Source organism: Dermacentor andersoni, chromosome 6 (assembly GCF_023375885.2).
Source record: "Dermacentor andersoni chromosome 6, qqDerAnde1_hic_scaffold, whole genome shotgun sequence".
NCBI classification, from domain to species: domain Eukaryota; kingdom Metazoa; phylum Arthropoda; class Arachnida; order Ixodida; family Ixodidae; genus Dermacentor; species Dermacentor andersoni.
In genome coordinates this window covers 5,936,536-5,959,643 of record NC_092819.1, presented here as the reverse complement: position 1 = coordinate 5,959,643, position 23,108 = coordinate 5,936,536, and the positions used below count along the sequence as shown (strand labels likewise).

Below are 23,108 nucleotides of genomic sequence, written 5' to 3'. Positions count from 1 at the left end.
TTAAAATATGTGGCGCACAGAATAGATTATTTAGCGCTGGGGTTAAATTGACTGGCACTTCGACTAAAATAGCTGGCACTTGGAATAAGTTCAGGGGGAAACCCTGTAGTACTATTTCAGAGAGCACAGCAATTCAAAAAGATAAATTTAAAGAACGAAAGGTAAGGAGGTGAACAAGACAGGATATATGGCTCGCACGAGCGGTTGCAAAAATAACTACAAATCTAATACAAGAGAGAAAGGGAGGTAATTTGGGCACAAGTACAGATGAACAAATACCAGGGTATTCGAACATCCGGCTATCCGGTTAGTAATAACCGAATAACCGATTACTCGGGCTATCCAGTTTTCAAATTCGAATAACGGGATAACCGGTTTTTCTGCAAAACCAGTTTGATGTTGCTGCACTAGTTGGACCTATAGCTTATGGCACTTTCAGTCACCCTCATGTCATATAACCACTTGTGAACTTTTATACCTTTGCTCTAAAGCCTTGCTCTATGCCTTTTATGACTCACATATACACTCCTTAGATTTGTGCCATGCAAGTGAGGCAGCATCACTTGCTTACTGTGGCCCACTGCCGTTGCACGAAATGAACCATCAGACTTGAAGGAATGCTGGCTTTGATCGTTTTTATAAGGCTGCTGATCACGATTTTCATGCAGGAGCTGGAGCTGAGAAGCGTGCGAGGTCGTGCAAATGCACAGCTGGTGTGGAAGAGCTATGCCATCCACAGCTACTGGTTAGTCATACTTTCTGTGGCTTTGTTAACCCCACTTCCTGTTCTATGCAGTTAGGTATTCCCCAGACATGGAGCAAGAGCAAGCAATTTCTTCTTTCTAGAACATCTTGGACTACAGCACTGTTTAGCATTGCTTTGCTCAGGGTGTGCACAGAAGAGAGCAACAGCATGTGAAAAAAATAAAAAGAAAGGAGACTCCCTTTCTTTAGCAAAACAGTAGTCTTGAAAAAAACGCATAAATCACCAAAGCTGAAGCATGTGAAAGTCCCTGTAGGTCCTATGAACCAATTGAATGTAAAATTTATTGTATTCTAAGAATTTGTAGGCAGGCCTCCCTCACAAAATGTGAGGATAATTTGGCATCCCAGATTGAGCCAGATGTGTCAGAGATATAGGTGTAGTAAAACCCTGTTGATTTGTTTTTCAAGGGACTGTGGAAAAAATTCACCGACGATTAAAATACTCCCTAATGTGAAATTTGAGCACAGCTCTCTATATGTGTTTTCATTTTGCGTGCCAATATTTTGTATTATGATTATATAGGTTTATATGAGAAAGAGAACGCTGTGATTAGCATGCTTTGTTTCCATACAGATGACGCATGCTACTCCAGCACCATATCATAGCCATCACTGGCGCACAGCCCACATGGCACTACACTTTTCTTCTGACGCATTCATTCCACCAATGACGAGAGCAGCCCTTCGTTGTGGGGAAATTGTGCCACCAGTGTCAGCGGCGACAATACCCAAGGGAGCGTCACATTCAGCCTTACTCGTAGTCGCTCGCCATCGCCCCTTACAAGAGCAGTGATACATGTCATACACGCTGGTACCACAGACTGACCTCACCAGCTGACGCTGCAGACGAGCGTAGCTCTCCCCACCTCACGCCACCCTGGCCCCCCTCCCTCGGAAGCGCAGATGAGATCGCCCACGTGGCGGCGTATGCCGTGGCTGCCAGCAACTCAGCGAATGCACAGGCTGTTTCCCCTCCGCTCCTTCTCCACTTTCCTCTTCTTTCGTCTACCGCTTTGCTCTGCGTTCGCTTTTATCTTTCGCTTGTGCACATTCGCTCGGTTACGAGGTGTAACACCGCTGATGCACGCCGACGCTCAACGCAGGAACGGGCGCTTAAGAGCTGCGCTCTAAAAGAAAATGTAACCATGAAGGACACAAATTGCCACAGCAACGTCATAACAGCTCTGAATGGCTGCCAGTACAGTTATTCGACGTCTCAGCACTCCTACTGTGACTGGGGATGGCGCGTGCGCACTTGTATAATTGAAGGCCACGTATGGTGTCCCGTGACAGTGGCCCCTTTAAACTCTTGGTGTGTTTCACTACATAACACGACTGTATTGCGGCGAAGCTGCCTAAAGAGAACCGGCGATTATGCAGCACATAACCATTGCCTGCCCCAAAATAAATGTAGCCCTTCGCTCGGCGGATCTGGCCCAGTATGCGTGGTCCTCGCTAGGTTTTTACCAATGTACATGTCTTCCAGTGACTCACCAACTGCAATGTGCACATTTTCTCCCGATATGCTTGAGCAGAGTGCCTGGCCCCCCTTGTGCTTGTGCAACTTCGGTCACTTATCGCAAACTTTCGTCGCTTGCTGCAGTGTGCCTTATGCACTCTTAAATTTATGTGCACGCTGCGTTCAAAATCAATGCAAGATACGGGAACACTGCAGAACGGCGACGTATCAAAGGGGACATAATACATGGGAGTCAATGGGATTTAGGTCGGGACCGCGAAAACGCAACGTATTGACCAGGAGAACACAACAGTGAGTAACGTATCAACAGGGTTTCACTGTACAAGGATGCTCTGTTGTGATGAGTTGATGAAATACATGAACAGTAGAATTGCAGCATTATGTTTCAGATGCATTGGAAGCTTGCGACGTTTGCGTCGCCATTGCATCTGCAGGTAGCTTCTACCAAATTCTGGCATTTGATTGTTCCTCTCTCTCTCTCCTTCCATCCTAGGCTGGGCCAGGAGTCAGTGGCTACATTTGACTTGACAACCAATGCTTTTCCGCCACTGTGGTTTTCAAGAGTCAAGAGCTTTACTAATGTTGCAGAGTCCCCACTGTGATTACATACGAGCCCTGAAGGAGTGCAACATGTGCTATGTTACAGTTCGGACATGTAGGCACGCACCCGTTTCTTGTGATGTTCTCTTTGTCAAAGTATGTTTGTCTCAGTCATTTTACAAATGTGGTGAGAGGCTGTTTCTTTTTTTTCCCCCCCAAGGACTTGAAGACTGGGCGATAAGAATTGAGTCATATTAGTGTTACAAAGGGAATGTTGTGGGTGTAATAAAGATTCTACTTGTCAGATGTTGGAAAACTTTTGTCTGCTAGCGTCTTACTACAAGCACTCCAAATATGAACAGGTAGTCTTTTTAAGTGCAATGCCATGTTTAGATAGTATGAATTTCGTACACACAAATACTACAATCTCCACTTGTGCTTGGCCTGCATTCTATCCTTCACCTGAAAGTTGATGCAGTATCCCAGTGGCTATGGTGGATCCCTGCCGAGCTATAGGTTGCAGGTTTGATCAGGGTGTGTATTCCGATGGGGCTGGAATTCAAAAAACACTTGTGTACTGTGCATTAGTGCACATATATAAGAGCACCAGGTGGTCAAAATTAATCTGGAGTTCCCCGCTACAGTGTTCCTTGTAATCAGATTGAGAGTTTGACACACAAAACGCAATTGTTTTAAAGTTGATCGCCAGACTTCTGATGGTGCTGCCCTGACATTGCAGGCTATTTCCTTTCACTGGTTAGTAATGCCCTGCTGCAGCATCGGCTGAAATGAGAGCAGTGGTGCATGTGGCTTCCTGTACATGCAGCAGAGCATAGCAATTGGTGATGCAACTTAGTGTTTGTCCATTCAATTTGCATGTTTTTTTTTAGGTGTTTAGCAGGACAGTGACAAGAACTTTATTGGAGTGTTCTGAGGAACTTTACTGGGGAGAGCCGAAGGCTCTGCTAATCAAGTCGGTGGCTCCGCCAACGACGGGACAGGGAGGTGGTGACTCCGTGATGTTGCGGGCCCTCTGGACGGCCTGTTTTGCAGGAAGAAATTTTTTTGAAATGCAGGGCTTTTGGCAATCCTATGGTCATGTTACCTAATTTTTGCTGACAAAACTATAGTTGTCACAAACATGCAGCTTACCCAAATCTTCTAAGTTTGAGCAGCGGCAGACATCAGGTTTTGCTAGAAACTGTCTCTTGTGCTAGTTCAGATAAACACAGACTTAAGATGTGCTGTGAAGTGCATTGCTGCTCTAAACTATTTTATACAGCATTTTTCCACAGTGCAGAAATATGTTAACTAAGGTAGCAATGTATTTCACTTTAAATCTTGAGGACTTAATTCTCTCAAAACTGGTGCACTGCACTTACAGCAAAGGTTATGATATGCTTTGAGTACTGGCAGGCTTTAATTATGCCATTACAAGATGCCCTCTAAGGATATTGATTAGCAATGTTAAAAAAGAAATGTTGGTACCAGCCATGGTTGCTGTTGAGCACGAGGTCGCGGGATTGAATCCCGGCCACGCGGCCGCATTTCTATGGGGGCAAAATGCGAAAACACCCATGTACTTAGATTTAGGTGCACATTAAAGAACCCCAGGTGGTCAAAATTTCTGGAGCCCTCCACTACGGCATGCCTCATAATCGGAAAGTGGTTTTGGCATGTAAAACTCCATAATTAACAAAAAATAATAATGTTGGCAATTACTGCACAAATTCTGTTCTCTCACTGCTATGAAGCGTGGTCAGCAAAAATAAAGAAAATTATTTGTGTGGATTCAATAAGTGGAGACAGTAGTCGCAGAAACGCATTGCACAGTCAAACCTCAATGTAGTGAACACAGATATAATGAAGTGTTAAAATTTGATTGGTGATTTTTTATTTCAATAAAGTATTATTAGGGTCCTTCTATAGTTTTCTGGTGGTTAAGAACTTGCGTGTATGGGACACGGAGCAAGAAATATTTAGGAGTGGAAACTCCGCTGTTTGTGGCGACCAGAAAAGGTCACAAGCCCGCGGATATATTTTCATGCTGGCGGCACCTGGCGGCATCGGAAGAAATTACCGCCGTTTCGTTTGCCAGGGCAACCGGTCGAGCGTGTTGCTCCCGTTCGGCCGCGCGCGCCTGACTTCTACTGAGGGCACTCTCGCGCGCTTCTTTACCGCTTTTAGCCCGAAGAGCAACCGTTGCTACGCTTCTGCCATTTGAGCACAGTAAAAAATAAAACGCGTTTTCCATGACAGCTATAAGATGATACGTAGCTTCAGGTTGTAGCCAGGGTTATTTTGCTCCGTGGCGGGCGGTTCTCGGCTTTTTGCGCTTGCGAAATCGATGGCCATCTCGTTCCTAATCGCTCAAAGGGCGACCGCTTATTTCTCGCTCTAGTGCTCACAGGGGTGCGCGTAGGAAGGATGCCGCCGTGCATGTGTTTCCGTTCCTTTTCCTTTTTTTAAGACTCGCGAAAACTAGTTGCCCTAGCTGCTTGGCGATAAGAGGAAGATTAGCGGAAGTTTGCCACACGTGTTGCTTTCTTTGATGGGCACACAACAAAACAGTTTTCTTGAGTGCGTGCACCTACGCAGTTCGATTACGGCGTGCCCGCCGAAGCAAACACCCGTCTCGCCTGCTTGTCGTCTGCTTTGAGCGGGCGCCGCCGGAGTGAGCGCCGGAGCTGCCGGAGCCGCCGAGCCGCCTGCCGGGCGCTGCTTTTTTTTTTTTTTTTTCCGCTGCGGCTTCTACGACGCGCCGCATGGTGCCGCCACTGCATAGGATAGCGTCGGCGCATGCAACAATTGTGACTTTATCTGGTCGCCCGCGCTCGCTCGCGCTGACGGGAGTTTCACCTCCTATATGTCTTACTCCGTGGTATGGGAGCACTCCACATGGCACCCACAGTGGACGCAGCGCGGCACGAATAGAGCAGACGCCCGACAGATGCTACATGTACTCTGCGCACATGCGAACCTTTCAGGCTGCCTGCACCAAGTTGACATTTCCGAATTCCCCCGAGTTTTCCAGGTTTCTCCCAAGTGATACAGAACTTTGCTTTATGTCAAGATGGGCTGACACCATGTTGCCTGATGCTGTCACTCTCTAGTAAGCATGTGAAAAAAATAACTCGGTTTTAACAGCAAGGAATAGTGTTTATTTTATTCAAAAAGAAAACAGAAGGGAGGGGTAAGTAAAATGCACAGCAAATAAAATATCTTTGAAAAAAAAAATCGTAAAACCCACTGCAAATCGAGTCGAACATTTTCAAATACGAATAAAAAGGAGTTGCATACAGAAGCAAATATTTTCGAATATGAGCCATTTCTGTCAACCGATAGTAAGCTCATTGGTATCAGGCCCGAACTTTGTCACATGCGAGATTCTCTCTCAACAGCTGGCAATCCAACCTCAACTGTCCTGACATATACTCTTAGCCCCCGCACAACGCCTCAGTGTTGCGTTTGACTGCTTTAAAGTTTATTTTGGTTTGGATGAGGGACACCTGCATATCGGCATCAGCTAACACTGTTTTTTGAGCTCAATGCATAGGTGCTTTCTGTTCTCGTTGTCCTTCTGCCGTGCGTTTGTGCCACAGACCATTTGAAGCATATTCTTGGCCAGTTGTGCAAATAATGTCCGATTTTTCGGACTCCCTAGGGGCCGCGAGAATGTCCGAAAATTCGGGCAGTTCGAAAAACTGGATGCATGTCTTTTACTGCCTTTAAAAGCTCAAGTTGGCACAACACATCCGAAAAAGCTCTGAAGACCTACGAGTACACTTATTAGCCACATCAGTGTTCGTACTGTGGCAGGACATGGAGGGTGCACACATATGTAATTAAGGAATACCTACTGCATCCAGTTACAATTGCCCCTACCCACGCTTATGCTTCACCGCTTAACATTGCTGTATTAAAGGGACACCAAAGTGAAAAATGATTTCTGCTGCATCAGTCAATTACCATTCTACAACACCAAAAATACCACTCTTACAACGATAAGACGTTTGGTAAGCCAGAAAAAGCGCAAGAACGAAATACGGTTGGCGACGCCTACTTAAGTTCCCGCACCTGGGGGCTGTGACGTCTTGGATTTTGATGGCATCTTCTGGGGCCTACTAATTATATATAGCGGTACAGATTGACTACATTGTGTTCTAAAGGAACCAAATATTAAACATGTCAAGTTTCGGTAACCTTTACTCGGCCAACGCGGCCCAAATGCGCAAACATACTTTGGAATCCCTGACGTCGCGCTGACCTACCGGCGCTGGGGTTTCGGCGCGAAATTCAAATACTGATACTTGGACCTTCATTTTCTCATCTAATAATCGAACTATTTTTTTTAATGACTACCTGCAGGGTTTTCAAACAATGCTTCATTAGTCTAAACTGATTTATTGTTTCGCTTTAGTGTCCCTTTAAGATGAAGCTGACTTTCGGGGACCGGCATAATGCAACGCGGCGTGCTTTCTGTGCTTCAAAGCTAATCGCGAAGACCACAAAGGCGGTGTCGGGTGCCATTGCTGATAGTGGCAAATAATTTTAATGAAAAACACGGCACCGAATGGCAAGAAGCTTAACAGCAGACGTCGAAGCAGCTAAGCCTAGCGTTGCTGCGGTTGCCAGCGGATCTGCGTGCGAGAGCACCGGTTTGAGGCAGCGAGGTAGTCAAAATGGCGATGGTGGTGGCTTTGATTAATACTGTTTTGGACCTGCAGTCGTGGCAAAAAGTCCTGAAAATTGGATGGTTGAAGGGTTCTTTCGTCCGAAATTTCAGATGTTCTTAACATCGACTCTATGGGGGTACGTGGTGGTGCCGCGAAGCCGTGCACCCGGAAAGTCTGTTGTTGACTGTACGCTGGCAACTCCTCCAGCCGATGACATGGCACCAAAGACGATTCGTTACGATTCCTTTCTCTTACTCAGGCCAGCATTACCGCTACTTCCGTTCCCTTTCAATAAAGTTACAGCTGATTTTCCCCAATAGAAACACAATTTCTCAGAGTTCTTCCTCAGTATTTCGACTATTCAAAATTCCAGAGAATTACCAATCTTCCCGGTTGGTAGACACCCTGCTTTTGTGCAATGGTAGACTACAGTTATTGTGCCAACGTTGTCGGCACAAAGTGCACTTTTCCACTTTGTTTCTTGTTTTTTCTACATTTCTCCTAGAGTGGTGACAGTGACAAAGCCTAATAATTGTTCTGTACCTACCTGTTGGTTTAGCTGCAAAGGCGCTGAACAAAAGGTATCAACGCGTGGCTACGAGAGAAGTGGAAGCGAGACATTTGGTGGCAAGAGACGCTCGGCTTCACATCTATTTTAAATATATTTGCGTGTGTGAAAAACATTTTGATGCCACGGTCATCACTCGTGAATGTGTGTGCACTGTGAAATGGAAATGCTGTGTGCCTGCAACACGAGTGGCCTAGGCTCGAAAAAGATGCTAGTTCCAAAATGCAAACAGCATCTTCTAAAACAAATTGGTTTCTTTGTCTGTTTCTGTGGTTGGCAGTCGGTGGTGGACTTACCGCCGATACAAAGGGTGCATGTTCGAATGGCCGAGCTGCAGATGACAGAGTTGCGCAGGCTAGCTCAAGACACATACTGTTGCGCCTGGTCTTTGAGCCGTCTGAAAGTTTAGGTGCTAAAGTGGAATGGTCGGGTAGAACAGCCCTCCTCGGGCCGCTCCTCCCCTCCCAGTACCCTGTGGTGGCCACTGGGAGAGGAGGATGGCAGTCGCCTTCCACGATGGTGCTACCCATCTATCTATACAACTACTACAGATGTGCAGGTTAACGGCTTTGTTCTCTCGCAACTTACATAACGAAACAAGCTCTACCTAAATATCCTGTAACAAATACATGCCAACAAGCTTATCATTCCTTTAAGAAAGTGAATAGCTCACTAGAAGGATTTAGATATTCACTGACAATTATCGTCGATGGTTTCTGCACAATTTCTTCTCTTACTCAACAATCGGCAGACATTTATGCTTTTTATTCAATGTGGCAGATTTTAAAATGTAGAATTTTTGCAAATAACTGATGAGCTTTGCCTTCCAAAGCATATTCATAATTTTCTTAATTTAAGCACTGATTCACTTATCTGGTGGCAAAGCCTGAATTTGTACATACCATCCTTTAGACACTGGCTGTACAATGTCCTCGTGTTGAGGAGCCTGCACAATGGCTAGAATTTGGGCATGTATATAGGGTGTCCCAGTTAGGTTTAGTTAAGGTGTCTAAAGAAAAAAATATTTTAATACATACGGTGCAAGGTACAATTATAAGACCGACAGTGTTCAGTAGTCAGACCTACAATGACCTAGTGCCATAGGTTTTATAATCGCATCTTTCACTGTGTATTTGTATTATAATTCTTTTTGAACAGCTTGGCTGGTATTAGCTGGGACACACGGTATGTAGTACAACCGTGAGCAAAAGTATAAGGTCCAGGGACTGCATGATAAAACTCATTTTCTCCTCTGTCTGTGAATGCAACTTAAAATTGAAGACTACAGTCCAAACTTGGCATTACGAATTTTCTAGTGCACTCGTCAGTTTCCATTTATTCGTGTTAATTACAAACAAATACATTTTTTCGCCAACCCTGTGGTCCGTATACTTTTGTTCGGAGATGTACAGTGCTCACGGATTGAAAGAGGACACGGAGCATTTAGTACAACCCTACATATGTGCAGAGTACGCGAGAGCACAATGTCATGTCGCTAGGAATTTGGTCACCAAAGGTGACGAGGGCTCCGATGTAAGTGTACGCGCCAGAATTACATCGATGTGACACGAACTGCAGCCGGTTGAAGCGAAAGTATGCGCATTACTTAGCTCTAAATTGACGCGTTTCATTCCGTGAGCACTGTACATGCATTCACACCACTGGGGAAATGTGGTGTTGGCTAGCTGAGGCATTGGGCGAGCAATGCTAGTAAATGTGTTGTTCATGAATTGTGACCTCGGTCTGTCTGCTTCGCTGTTCAAATGGGCAACAGCAGCTCTGTGCCCACGTGGGCCAACCCTTTCACACAGGGCAAGGTCTTGCACCTGTGCATTGCCAAGTCTACTTCGGCATGCCGAAAGCCATGGTTTCTAGGTGGAAACTCCAAAGTACTTCACATTCAATGGGACTGTTATTCCAACAGTGATTTTTTTTTTGTCAGCAATAGAAATGAGGGCAAGACAAAGGTGTGTGCACACAGATTTCAATAACTTCCAGTCGGAAAGCATCACAATATGTAGCGTGGGAGTCCGTGCTCTTGGCACATTGTAATAGCAAACATTCTCTGCAGCACACTTGAATGAAGCACCAGACTGAATGATTAGAAAAGAAAATGAATTTAATTTTCATTATATTACAGCACACTAAATCATTAGACCTCATTTTGCATCCAGGAAAGTAACGTCAATGATGGAGTTTAAGAAAACCTTTTCCAGGTTACTCATTTTTTCATCGCCAACTTTTGATGACGAAGCTGTTTGGGCGGGATTGCGCATGCAGCTTGGCTCAATGTTATGGTTCCCAAAGCAAGCACAAAAGTGCCTCAAAGCCAGGCATGCGCCTTGGAGAAAAAAAAAGCAGAAAAGGGTTGTCATGTAAATGAAAACTTGCTGCGACTCGCGATTAATGCCTTCCCCTATACAACAGAATCAAAAGTATACCATACAAGCGAACCATTAGCTCAAATATCTAGCACAGTATTTACACATTAGTACAAAGAAAAGCCTGGAAAAATAGCCTTCATAGTATTTACAACAGCTCGTGGACTGCCTCCAGTTCGTGGACAGACAGCGATGCACAAGTCTCCACGCTACCATCAACACAGTGCAGTTACCCTGGACCTGATGCACGTTGCATGCCATTGTTGTCGAAGAACTCTCTCAACACCATTTCTGTAAGCAACTGACATGCTTGCATACTTATGGCGCAGCAGGATGACACAAGAGAATATCTTGAGAAAGGGAACACTGAATGTAACATGAACTGTTTTCTGCGCTAGAGAGCTAAAAAGAAAGCAACAGAAAAAGGAGAACTGAGGACATATGTACACAGCTACTGCAAGGCCTGGCCAGAAAAAATGTATGTGCGAGCAAGGACGCATCACATGTCTGGTTGACTTAAGTATGGCACGCTAAGCCAGGTGGCCTAATTAAAAAAAGAGGATTGGAATGCAGATGCAAGATCCATGCACTAAGACAAAGGTTTTCTGGCACTAGACAGAGAGGATCGTCCCCACACCCTGAAAGCACCACATTAAAATATATTCCAACTGGAACGTCGCGCTTCCACGAAAATGATCAACAAGTATCTTAAGTGGAGCTTTACATGTTCCAGTGGCAGCTTCAATTGGTTGATTAAGAGAACTCTGGCAGAGCTTCAACATTCATGTAAGCTGTATCACGATAATAAAGTATTGTAGTGATCACTATCACCATTGGAGCCCACTTCTGCTTGCAAGAAAGTTTTGTTGTTATCCTACACGACATTTGTAGCACTGCCAGAGCACTCTGGAATGACTGGTTGAAGATGTCCCAAGTGTGCCCGACACTAGTGCATATCTCAACAAGAATGCATTAGTGCTGAATGTTATATTCTTATGCAGACAAGCATTTTAACAGCTAGCACCATGAGGCATCAATATCGACCTTGCTCGCTACCAAGCCCGACTTCTAGGCAAACTTTAAACATAATAATATACACGCCTGAAGTGAAAGCGCAGTGACACCCTCTTTGCCTGCTGCACGTTTGCTTTGCAATCACTCCGACCTATTGAGCAATCTTTTGGGTGAAACGCTACCTTTTTGGTGCCATGCTGAACAATGTATAAGCATAGCCGGACGAGTGTTCACAGTTGACAATGAGCTACAGTCAGAGTGATAGTCTGGGGATTGCATGAGCCACAACTGAACAATGCAAGTCTTTTTTCACCTCGACATGCCAAGTCTTGGGGTTAAATGCATATGCCTGTCAAAGAAGCAAGTCTGGACGGCCCACAGGGTTTCCACTCGTAAGACACATGGGTTGTTGTAACATGACTCCGCATAAAATGTACATTAAAATTACTAGCTGCATTTACAAGGCAGTGCACACCAGTCTGCACCGTTTCACCAGCCACATTTCCAAACTCTGCTGCTGCTGCTCAGATTTGTGAACTGGCAACTGTGCAAATAAGGCCGACAGGCTTCCCATGCATATGCAAGCACAAGCATGTTAGTTTTCGCAAAAATAAAAATAAAATAAAGAAGACAGAAAAGAAAGAAAAAGAAGAAAGCTTGCAATGCCCCGACGTGAAATAAACACTCTGTTGATGCAGCCTAGACGAAACGCAAAGTGATTTGTTCATAACATATGGTACAAAAGGAGGCATTTTGCGAACTAGAAGGCTGCACAGTTGCTGCACCGTTAACTATGCCTTGGAGTTAATATGCACAGAAACGTTTTATAAAGCGCTCACTGAAAACGACATAACCACTGCATAACACACACTCCGCAAAGCTATCTGGCTCAGCCATGCAGACTGTCTGCAACATGAGGTACTTCACCATCCATACATGCAAAACTGTTCACAGAATGCAAGTTAAAGGACAAAACATTTTACTCTTTGTTACCAGCATGATGAAGCAGCTGTTCACCTAAGGTGTCTTAACAACAGAATATTATGTACAAAGAACAGTGTGTGGAGAAAATGTCGCACCGAGTCTGCCATGGTGCAGATAAAATGATGAAGGGACATCGGATTGTTCCTGCACTGAAAGTGTTTGGCATGAGAAACGGTTGGTGTCAACAAGGGATGCACAGAAAATGAAATCATTCTGCACGGTTGAGTGCTATATACAAGAGGGAGAGACTTGCCAAGCCTTCGTTGGCCTACTTGCATTGCTGGTAACAGGCCCTACTTGCAGCTTTTATAAAGAAGCTGTTGCAATGCTGTAAAATACGAAAGCAAGTCAGATGAAGTCATGCCAGGAATTTGGCTAGAGTTGCTGCTGGCCACAGCCTTGACAAGCTGTTCATACTTGGCAGTGACTTGTACAAGTTCACTCAAAAGCAGACACCATTCATGGTTTTCCACCAAAGGGGGATCCTGTTCTAGGCATGACGGATTGTTACGGGCAAGCTCCAGCCAACCCTCAATAAACCTGCGAGTAACACAACTGTGAAAGAGTTGGTCTTTCAGAGATACCCACCCACATGCACAATGGTCTCCTTCCTGTTGCAGTACGCCAACACCCTAGTGGGCTAGCACAAGAATGTCAACAGTGTTTTGCGTTGGTATTGGTGCACACCTGGGGTCCCATCTAGTTGAGCATGCAAGGAAGAACTAAATCCAGACACCTCCAGCCACCAAGCAGAACTCGGTGCGGAGGGCCGACGGTCAAGGAAAGCCAGCCTAGAGAATGCCATTTGTGAAGTACTGGAAGTTGTCATACAGACGTGTCGTGAGCGAGTGCATACTGCTTTCAACAAGCGAGTCAACAAGCATCTGCAGCCTCTCGTCGGTGCAGCCCATGTGGAAACGTTCACGAAGAGCGCGCACAGCACTAGCCCCATGCCACTGGAAGCAGGGCAGCCGGGCATTGGACTGCAGGATCTCCACCAGGGTGATTATGCGCTCGTGGTGCTTGCGTGCCGCCACCAGCCCTTGCAGAATCAGCACCTTGAAGTAGTTGAACATGTTCGAGTCCAGGCCGCCCATCACCTGTACGATAGCAGTGGTTGATCAGTGCCTGTAACCTCTTTTGTGCATGAGTGCACTGAAAAAACTTTCACTATTCCACATCACTATGCTCACTGAAAAGGTGCACGTCAGAAAAGTGAAAGGAAGAAACTTGATCTACCCAACAGCAGCAGCATGAAACTGCAGAAGAAACTGATGTGGGCACCTCACAAAAGAAAGCTTTTGCAAGGCATCTGCTAGATCTTCAGTTTTTACTTCAACTGCATTGCTTACTGGGAATACTTTGCAGCTCCTTGCTACTTGAGTGTATGACATAAAACTTCCTCCACAGAACTTGTCCTGCACCTATGTATGAGTTTCTCAAACTACAACAACAAAACCATGAGAAATATGCGTACGTATATCTGCCCTGTTCACCACCATAGGAATGGAGAAAGTTGGCCTCTTTGTTAAGCGACAGGAAGAGTGGGGCAGGTCGTTCAATACGCAGGGCAGATAAACGGTGGCCTGTTAGAGTAACTGATGCCAAAGGAGAGGAAACGCAGTCGAGGATGGCAGAGAACATGGTGGTGTGACGAAATGAGGAAATGTGGGGCCACTGAAGAGATCGCTGGGACAGGCCCTCTTCCTGCAGTAGAATGACACAGTCTGATCATGATTTCCATGCGACAACCGCACTTTGCCCAGCTACAGCCACGTCCAAGATAAAAAGGCCTCGCTTTGTTGAGATTAATAATGGTAATAAATGTGGCTCGCATGCTTAATGAAAATGCTGACATGAAATGGCTACCATACGGATTTTATCACCACTGCATATATATTAGGAGCATGCGTATCTGCAGTGCAATGCTGAGCTCAGCATTGCAGAGGGTACCCGAGTGTCAGCACACAGTGGCATGGCACTGAAAAATGAAGCGGCTGCTTGTTTCCACATTTGTTGGCTCTCGAGGCCAAGCAGTGCCTGGAGCGGCATGTCAGTGGTGGAATAGTCATTTCACCTTTCAGCGCAAGTGCTGGCGCAGGGTCAAACGCATGTGTGCTTACCATATACCACACCAATTTTAACTGATATAGTCTATATGTTGTGGAGACGGGTTTGCATGAGGCTTACCTTCGAGCACAGTCACTAAAGGATGCGACACTCCTTCACACCGCAACACAGATAGGGTGTTGCGGCTGGGTTCGTTGACTCTCCGATAAGGTGCGGAAGCGAAGGCACCACAGACAGACCGTCAACAAATGCATGTTTATTAACCCAGGATGCAACACAGTGCGACAGTCACGGCTTGTGGGTAAAGGCTCACAGCAAGACCGATCGAGTATGCGCGCCTGCACTGAACATGACATCATGCAATACACTCATGTCAGGCCATGCACATTGAGGAGTATAGTGTCAGTGCAACTGGGAATGCACGAGACGCGAAGAGGGTTTTGCATGTGCGTCGCTGAGGCTATTTTGCTGACATAGCACAGCGACTCAAACTTGGCAAAATAGTTTTGCATCAACAAACATGGCGGCACTCACTGAAGTGGCGGCTCTTGCCGTTTACCACATACGACCTCAGTCCTCGTAAATCTGCGACTATCAAATGCGATAAACGGTGCCGTAGGTTTTCGCTTTCTCTCATTTGATTTAATAAAGCACGGCACAACATAAGAAAGTTATGCAAAAAAATGTTATTTTTGCACTTTTGCAATATTCACATTAAGAGCATTCTTGCATCCCTCTTTCATTAATATGCAGCTGCCGCAGCCGCAAGCAAACCCGCGATCTTGAGCTCAGCAGTGCAACGCCATAGCCATTGTAAAGGCTACCCCGACGGGCCACGAACTTTGGGGCACACTGATAGCTAAGTCGCAAGTGCGAAATGACGTATCGAAAATTGGTCGCAATATTTGAGCATTGAAATAAGTTCAAGAATACACATAATTTGACTGTAGAACACACTTAGGCCAGAGACTACTACTCGCACAGTTTTCCTTTTATGTTTTCTTTCTCAACGGCCCCCATGTGTTCACGCCGAGCGCTTATACATAATGCCAAAATTAACAACCTGGCCCATATCCATGCGAGCACTAAAACTGGTGGTACTATTATAAATCATAATCTATTCACTAACTCAGACATGTGGAAGCTGACATGTTCTCGCTAATACCATCCTAAACTACGCACCACGTGCGATTCTGATCACAGCGGCTCTTTTACGAAAGCTTACTATCACCCATAGGCATTGAAAAAGGTAACCTTTAATCCTAGAATGCGACACCCTCCTTTGGTAATCTTCGTGGTACCATGCGGGTTCGACGAACATTGAAATAAAACGTGAGCAAGACGGCACACAGAGGCATTACATTCTACGTCCGTTGGAGAAAAATATAGGAATGACGAACCAGATGTCTCCAACGAGCCTCTGCTTCCTTCTACGATATTGATGATAGCATGCTGTTGGTTTTGATTTCAGCTTTGCTACCTGTGAAGTATCGATGGAAGGAGGATTTCACTTGTATGCCTGCTTTGGTGCAGGATTTTCCGCTAAAACGACGTTTTCACGCAAGACGGCGCAGAGGTCTACTCTTGGCGCAGTTTGGCGCAATTGGTGCAGCTGTTCCACCACTGTCGTGTATGTGATGCGTTCAACACCTAGACGAGAGCTCTCACTTCAAGGAGTGTGGTACTGTTTGACAAATTGAAACATGGTTGGAATCGAGCTATCCAGTGCCATCAATGTGCACGCATTTTAACATGCAATGCACATGCTGAAGTAAAACTTGTGCAGTGATATCCGTGCTATCTTCAAAAGTTTAATATTCCTGCTCAAAGCTGACACGGCGGCTGTCGGAATGGCCATGAGAGACTGTGCCGTTTGTTGCTGTCAAAACCTTGCTATAATGAGGCTAAAGGGGTGCCAAAATTACTTTGTCACAGCCAGTGTTCATCAGCGTGACCAACAGTGGACATTGGGGTGAAGTTAACAATGCGTAAACCAAAGTAAATGCGACAGCCACACACTGACGAAAATCCCCAAAGAAGTAAATCTTGCAACAATACCTTGATTTGGGTTAGTTGGTTCATCTTTATAGTTTTCATAAAAAAGCGCTAAAGACAAAGACGAAGGAACACATATGACAGGACTGGCGCTAAACCAAAGTCAATGCGACAGCCTGCCATACACTGCCGAAAATCCCAAAAGAAGTAAATCTTGCCACTTCTAGTACATGCTGCACAGGCGTAGTCAACTTAAATGAAGAAGTTCAAGACCATTTCCTGCCGTCACGTTCTAGGCTACTGCTCAGCTTATTGCCGTTTTGCAAGTGCACCAGAGGAGCACTACATGCCTCTTATTTCATACAGTAGTCTTTGATAGGCACAAGTACACACTTCAGAACCACAAATACTTCGGCTGGCGTCCCATAACAAGCATTGAACGAAATCGGAGGCTTGTAGCGTTGTGTGGTGGTGATGCAGCAGCACTGTTGGATCATGGAACTAGAGTGGCTGTTGACTCAGTAGTGCAAACTGTTTTGTGCATGACCGTGTGGTAGTTTTGAACTGTGGCACCAGGGAAGTTACTAACAGCATTGCATGCCGCCAAGTTTTGGCCTACGGTATTTACACAATTTTAACAGGCTCCCGAAGCTAGCATGAACCGAATTTTCATGGGCTTAAAGGAATATAAAAGTGCACCTGAATGTAACATACATTCTGGTGCATTCCAATCGAACTCAATGTGCCACAACCAATAACTATTCATCTATTTTGTTACCAGTTACATCCGGAGTGCCACAAGGATCCATCTTGGGGCCTTTACATTTCTTGATTTATATTAATGATCTCCCTAACTGTGTAACAATATCATCAATTAGTTTGTTCGCAGATGATTGTGTAATATACCGAAAGATCACTAAACCTGATGATTCATATACATAAACTGCAAGGGGGTCCTTACAATGTGTCACTCTGGTTTAACAAATGGCTTATGAAACTTAACGCTAGAAAGTGTAAATCGATGCGCATACAGTATCACGTATGGCCAGCAATGGCAGTCAGTGCAGATATGTACTGAATGACACTATACTAGCATCTGTTAGAGCTTCTTCACATGAAGCATCTTCGTCGTAATTTTTCTACTGTTCCTACTTCTGTAAAACTGGCACTCTACAAAACCCTATTTCGCTCAAACCTAGAATATGCATCCGCCATTTGGGATAGCAATCAAGAATCACTAACCCTTACCCTTGAAGAAATTCAAAATCGCGCAGCTCACTTTAGTTTATCTAGCTATTTCTGCCATGCCAGTGTAATATGCATGAAATAACCCTGAATCTACCAGATCTTTCATTACGCTGCAAATGTGCTTGCCTTTGCCTATTCCACAAAGTTTATCACTCTAACCATGTGCTCAAGAATCAACTAATCACCCCATTTTTCTACCCTTTATTCAGATCTCACCACAGGTATAAAGTTGCTGTCCAATCTTGCTGAACGAACAAGTACCATGATTCTTTTTTACCCTGCACAAGTGTCGACTGAAACCACTTTCCTGCTTCCATCATTCACATTGCAGATACATCTTCATTCAAAACAGCAGTCTACCACACTATTGCTCAAAATTTTTTTCGCTTTATATAATTGTCTGCATATTATTTTTACTTTCTTACCACTCCTTTCTGGAGTGCCTTCGGGCCTTGAAAGCATGTATAATGAATGAATGAATGAATGAATGAATGAATATTGGCAATTCAAAAAGAAGTACAGCATGCACTTAACATTTACGATCAGAAAAAAGCAGCCCCTCAGATTTTACCTTCACTGAGAGAATTCTTTAATGAGCTTTCATAACGAAAGCGGCACATCACACCGCCATTTGTGCTCCATTGGCCACAGGTTTGACCAAGCACACAGGGGCGGTATTCCTGGGAAATCACTTTTAGACAGACACACACATACTACTATATATCCACTTTTGTGAGACTCTCAATCAGACTTGTCAAAGAGTGCATCCGCCAGAACTGATACTGTGTGCAGACAGCGAGCTTGGCACAGCGCCAGAAATTTCCAAGGGAACTGTGATCACATCGACACACCCATTAGCTCATTATAATGATGTGCTACTGTATGCACAGTTTCAAGCAAACAATTTTGGAATTAAATGTAAGAAAGTTGCAGGAGATAAAAGTGAGTAGGAGAAAACTAAGAACTTTGCCCAACACTGAAGTACATTCCAGAAAAATTCTTCCATTGATCACAATGGCAGTGCTTTCGTACAAATTTGACTGAGTACATCACTCAAGTGACGTTTCACTGTGCCAACGAGCACATGCAAAACCATATTTGAGCAGGGGTTGATCAGTGCCCGAGTGTGCACACCTGCAAGCCAAGAATGAAACATGCGAGAGCTTCTCTCACATGTGGAGCATGTACTGGACAGAGATCATTAGTGCCAGCCCTGCACAAAACTCAAAACACAAAACACAACACTCTCGGTTCGGAATGCATTCATTTGAGACAGAACCTGGCAGTCGCCACTAGTACTGAAGATGGTGCAGCCCTGAGATGTCAATAAAAGTGGGAGATGCAAAATTCCTTACATCAACAAACTCTTGCGTCAGCTTGAATGGGGAGCTCTCAAAGCCGAGGTTCTTGGGTGACGAGGACAGTATGAAGCCAAAGTCGATGTGAATGATGTGGCCTTCCCCATCGAGTAGGATGTTTCCATTATGCCTGCCAAACAAAGCAAGCATGAAGGCACTAACAATAACATGACGCATTTGCCAATGACTGCTTATAAGAATGAAACATACTCAGAGGTTTGAGGCTCAGAGGGGATTTCAGACTTACTGGGATAAAGCACTTGCATTTGGTTTGACATTAAAGGATGGTCATCACATAGAGATGCAAGTGGAGACACTAGTGTCTAACAAAATGCTACTTGGGAAAACCGGGGGAAGGCGGGAGATGGAAATTCAAGACAATGAGCAAGACGAGCACAAGGTGAAAGCAGGAGCCAATTAAAACATTAAATTATGGGGTTTTACATGCCAAAACCACTTTCTGATTATGAGGCTCGCTGTAGTGGAGGACTCCAGAAATTTCGACCACCTGGGGTTCTTTAATGTGCACCTAAATCTAAGTACACGGGTGTTTTCGCATTTTGCCCCCATCGAAATGCAGCCGCCATGGCCGGCATTCGATCCCGCAACCTCGTGCTCAGCAGCCCAACACCATAGCCACTGAGCAACCACGGCAGGTGGAAAGCAGGAGCCAACATTTAGACAAGTGGACTTGTCTTCTTGAAGCCGACTATGCTTTCCTCGCAGCAGTATATATAGGTGGGGTTCTTCTAAAAGGGAGAGGGCATAAGGCGGGTGGGAGTGGCAACGAGGGAAGGTGTGTTAGCGGCGAGGTTGTTGAATTGAGAATAAAGGAGTGCTCTTCACAAGGCCAGTGACACGGCCGTCTGTCAATCACGTGCCAATGGCCGTGTGTCAGCCTGTTTCGCTGGTGGTCGTGGGATATCGTGTCTCTGAAAGAGATAATAGAAGGAACGGCAAAAACCAGTGCTCGGGGCGTGGGGAGAGAGAGAAATAGAATAAACAAATTAAAGGAAAAAAAAAGACCGGGAAGAAAGGAAAAAAAAATATATATTAAGCAACCAAACTAGGCGTTGTTGCCTATAGCTTGAAATTTAGCATAGCTCAATTTCAAGCTGGCAAAACCCGTAGTTTGGTTGCTTAGTGGTTTTTTTCTTTCTTTCTTTCTTTATTTAGTTCATTTCTTTTTTTCTTTCTTAGTTTTTTCCCCACGAGCACCGGTTTCTGCTGCTCCTATTATCTCTTTCAGACACACGATAGCCCGTGACTACAAGCGAAAAAGGTAATAGAGGGGTGCTGTGCACGCACACCGTTGACACACGGCCATTTACATGTGATTGACAGATGGCCATGTCCCTGGCCTTGTGCACAGCACTTTTATTCTCAATTCGACACCCTTGCAAACACACCTTCGCTAGTTGCCGCTCCCATATGCCTTACGCCCCTTCCCCTTCAGAAGAACCCCACCTATATGCACTGTGGCGAGGAAAGCATATGTTGCCTTGAAGAAGACAAGTCCCCTTGTCGAAAAGTTGGCTCCTGCTTTCACCTTGTTCTCGTTTTGCTCAATGTGCTGCTTGGTCAGACGAAATACATAATTGATCATCAATGAAATGCAAATGTGATTTTCACAAATCCTTAGCTAAGGAGATACAAAAGATTCCAGGTTTGTTAAATTTCAACAGCACATCTACAATGTCTTAGGTAGCTGGTGCAGGAGTAACTAAGCAGTATAACTCCATCTTGTTTTCTGCACCCATTATGATTATGGCATACTGAGATCATGGCAAGACCCGCCACAGCATGTGCAACTTGAAGCAACTTAGCTTCACAGAAGGGTTGACAAGCAGCGTATCACAATCAGAAAATGGCAGAGCATTAATAGAACAATGTCTTAAAGTTATCATGAACTAGATAACACAGTCAAACCTCATTATGACAAGCTCATGTCTAACACAAAAGTAGTTCCACTATATCCGAAGTTTGTTAGAAGCATATGCGGTGATATAGAAAAGAAAAAAAAAAAAAATATATATATATATATATATACCCACAAAAATTTATGAGCTCAAAAGATTTTACAAATTTGCATACCAACAACACCTGCTCTCACAGGTCGGAGCGCAAAGCCACACACAAACACATACATGCTCTTTTAACAGCAGTCAGCAGCAAACTCTTTCAGCTGAACAGTTGTGCTGCTTCTTTATGAAGCCTTGTCCATTGCACCTTCTTTAGCATATGTGTAATGTGCCATAGAGGTCTTTCACCAGTGCTACAGCTGCTGGACTGTGCATACCCATGGAATGCCACGCATTGCTGGTCGTAGAATAATTGCTTCACTCAGCATCTGGCGTGATGGCAGTAATCTCAATAAATTGAACAAAGTAATTGGCTAATATACCGTATTTACTCGCATAATGATCGCACTCTCGTAATGATCGCACCCCTGAATTCTGACGTCAAAATTCATTTTTAAAAAAAAATTTCCCGTGTAATGATCGCACTTACCATCTATCGAATGCTACGTGATCCACTCAAGAGAAACCAAGGGGTCTGCACGCACCAAACATTCTTAAGCAGATGCCCCATTTCATTCCTTTCATCACTTTCCGCACTTTCATGACAAAAAAAGCTACAACCAAACTTGCCTTTATTATGTGTAGGCTTTATAATAGTTGTAGTCAACAACAACAACAAAAGCCGCCTTTAGATTTTTTTCGTCTGCACTCATGGGCACGCAACAAATCGCGAGCGGCAACGATAGTAGCCATGTTTACACTGATACGTTAGAAGTGTACCCTATTCATACACCGACGCTTGTAACACAGCTAAGATATTCTCCCACCCTTAGCGGAAACGTGCCACATTAGTATAGTAGTGAAGACAAATGGCTGCAGTTTCCACGGCATGCCTGCCATGTGTTTCTAAGTCACTAGCAGCTAAGCGCGCCTATCTGTTTCTGTACTCTCAAAGTGGACATGACTACGTTATTGCCGCAAACTTGCCGGTATTAATGATATTATCCAATCTTGATACAGAAGAAACTGTTTTAATGCACGTAATGTACTCACGAAAAGAAAAAAAATCGCGTTCGGCGCATTTGGCTTGCTCCGCCGACCGACATTTTTGTTATCGTGTCCCACACTACATACAGCGGCAGCCGCCTATTTGTTGACCTGTTGTCATCCTGCAGTAAACACGGGATGAAAAAAATGTTTGTTTTCTTTTCGCGGAAAATTTAACCCGGGCAATGATCGCACCCCTGAATTTGCGTCAATTTTTTTTTTACAAAAAAGTGCGATCATTATGCGAGTAAATACAGTAACCTTTAAAGGGCCCCTCACAAAGTCTGGCCATTTTGAGCTGACAAGCACAGAGCATACATTGCGCGATAAAGATTGTGTCTGCAAAGTATTGCATCGCTACCCTCTGCGGAAAGATCTGAAATTTCGAACCGAACACCGTTTTTCCTTCTCCTCGCGGCCACTGCAGTCCAAGCCGGAGGATGATGCACTCGTGTCCCTGCGCCTACGTACTGGTGTTCGCAGTGCCACGTCGCTCATGGTGACACGTGACTTCAAGAATTACAAGACATCTGTTATATGTGTGATCTGTTGCTGGAATTGACAAATTGAAGTTTAGAGAAATAATAAAACACACAAACAAAATGTCTGCGTGTTTTTTTTGTTTTACTTTGTACCGAAGAGACACGTACTTCCACTTCGTCTGCTTGTTCACACAGTCGTGCGGTCACATGCGCAGGTACTGAAACTATGCCATTTTCTGCCCTGTTCCAGCGCGTGATCATGTTCTGCGATCCGCTTGTTCTGCCTCAGTATTCGTGTAGCACTGAATTATACCGCTAGTCATGTTTCCTTGTGCACAGCGTGCAAAATCGTGCGCTGTGCGAACAAGACAACAGCTCGCGCGTGACACCATCAGTGGAAGTGTGTAACACCGAAAAAAGAAAGCGAGGAGAAAACAAAAATGAAGGTGGGGCCTGTGATGTATGCATCTCGCGATCCT

The 23,108-nt window shown here is 44.8% G+C and overlaps 2 protein-coding genes across 5 annotated transcripts in view; one reads left to right on the top strand and one right to left on the bottom strand.

The window, feature by feature from the left end:
- LOC126521642 (F-box only protein 9) overlaps positions 1 to 3,101 on the top strand; it is a 58,260-nt gene extending 55,159 nt beyond the window's left edge. For all 4 annotated transcript variants that reach the window (XM_050170351.3, XM_050170352.3, XM_055065772.2 and 1 more), the window contains 2 exons: positions 669 to 745; positions 2,739 to 3,101. In XM_050170351.3, the coding sequence (XP_050026308.1) occupies positions 669 to 745; positions 2,739 to 2,847 (186 nt within the window). In that variant the 3' untranslated portion in view covers positions 2,848 to 3,101. The remainder of the gene's footprint in view (positions 1 to 668; positions 746 to 2,738) is intronic.
- Positions 3,102 to 10,130: 7,029 nt separating this feature from the next.
- The window catches only part of fwd (phosphatidylinositol 4-kinase beta fwd), a 151,119-nt gene continuing 138,141 nt past the window's right edge, over positions 10,131 to 23,108 (bottom strand). The window contains exons 14-15 of the mRNA XM_050170317.3: positions 19,077 to 19,209; positions 10,131 to 13,508 (exon numbers count right to left, since the gene is read on the bottom strand). Of these exons, the coding sequence (XP_050026274.1) occupies positions 13,200 to 13,508; positions 19,077 to 19,209 (442 nt within the window). The 3' untranslated portion in view covers positions 10,131 to 13,199. The remainder of the gene's footprint in view (positions 13,509 to 19,076; positions 19,210 to 23,108) is intronic.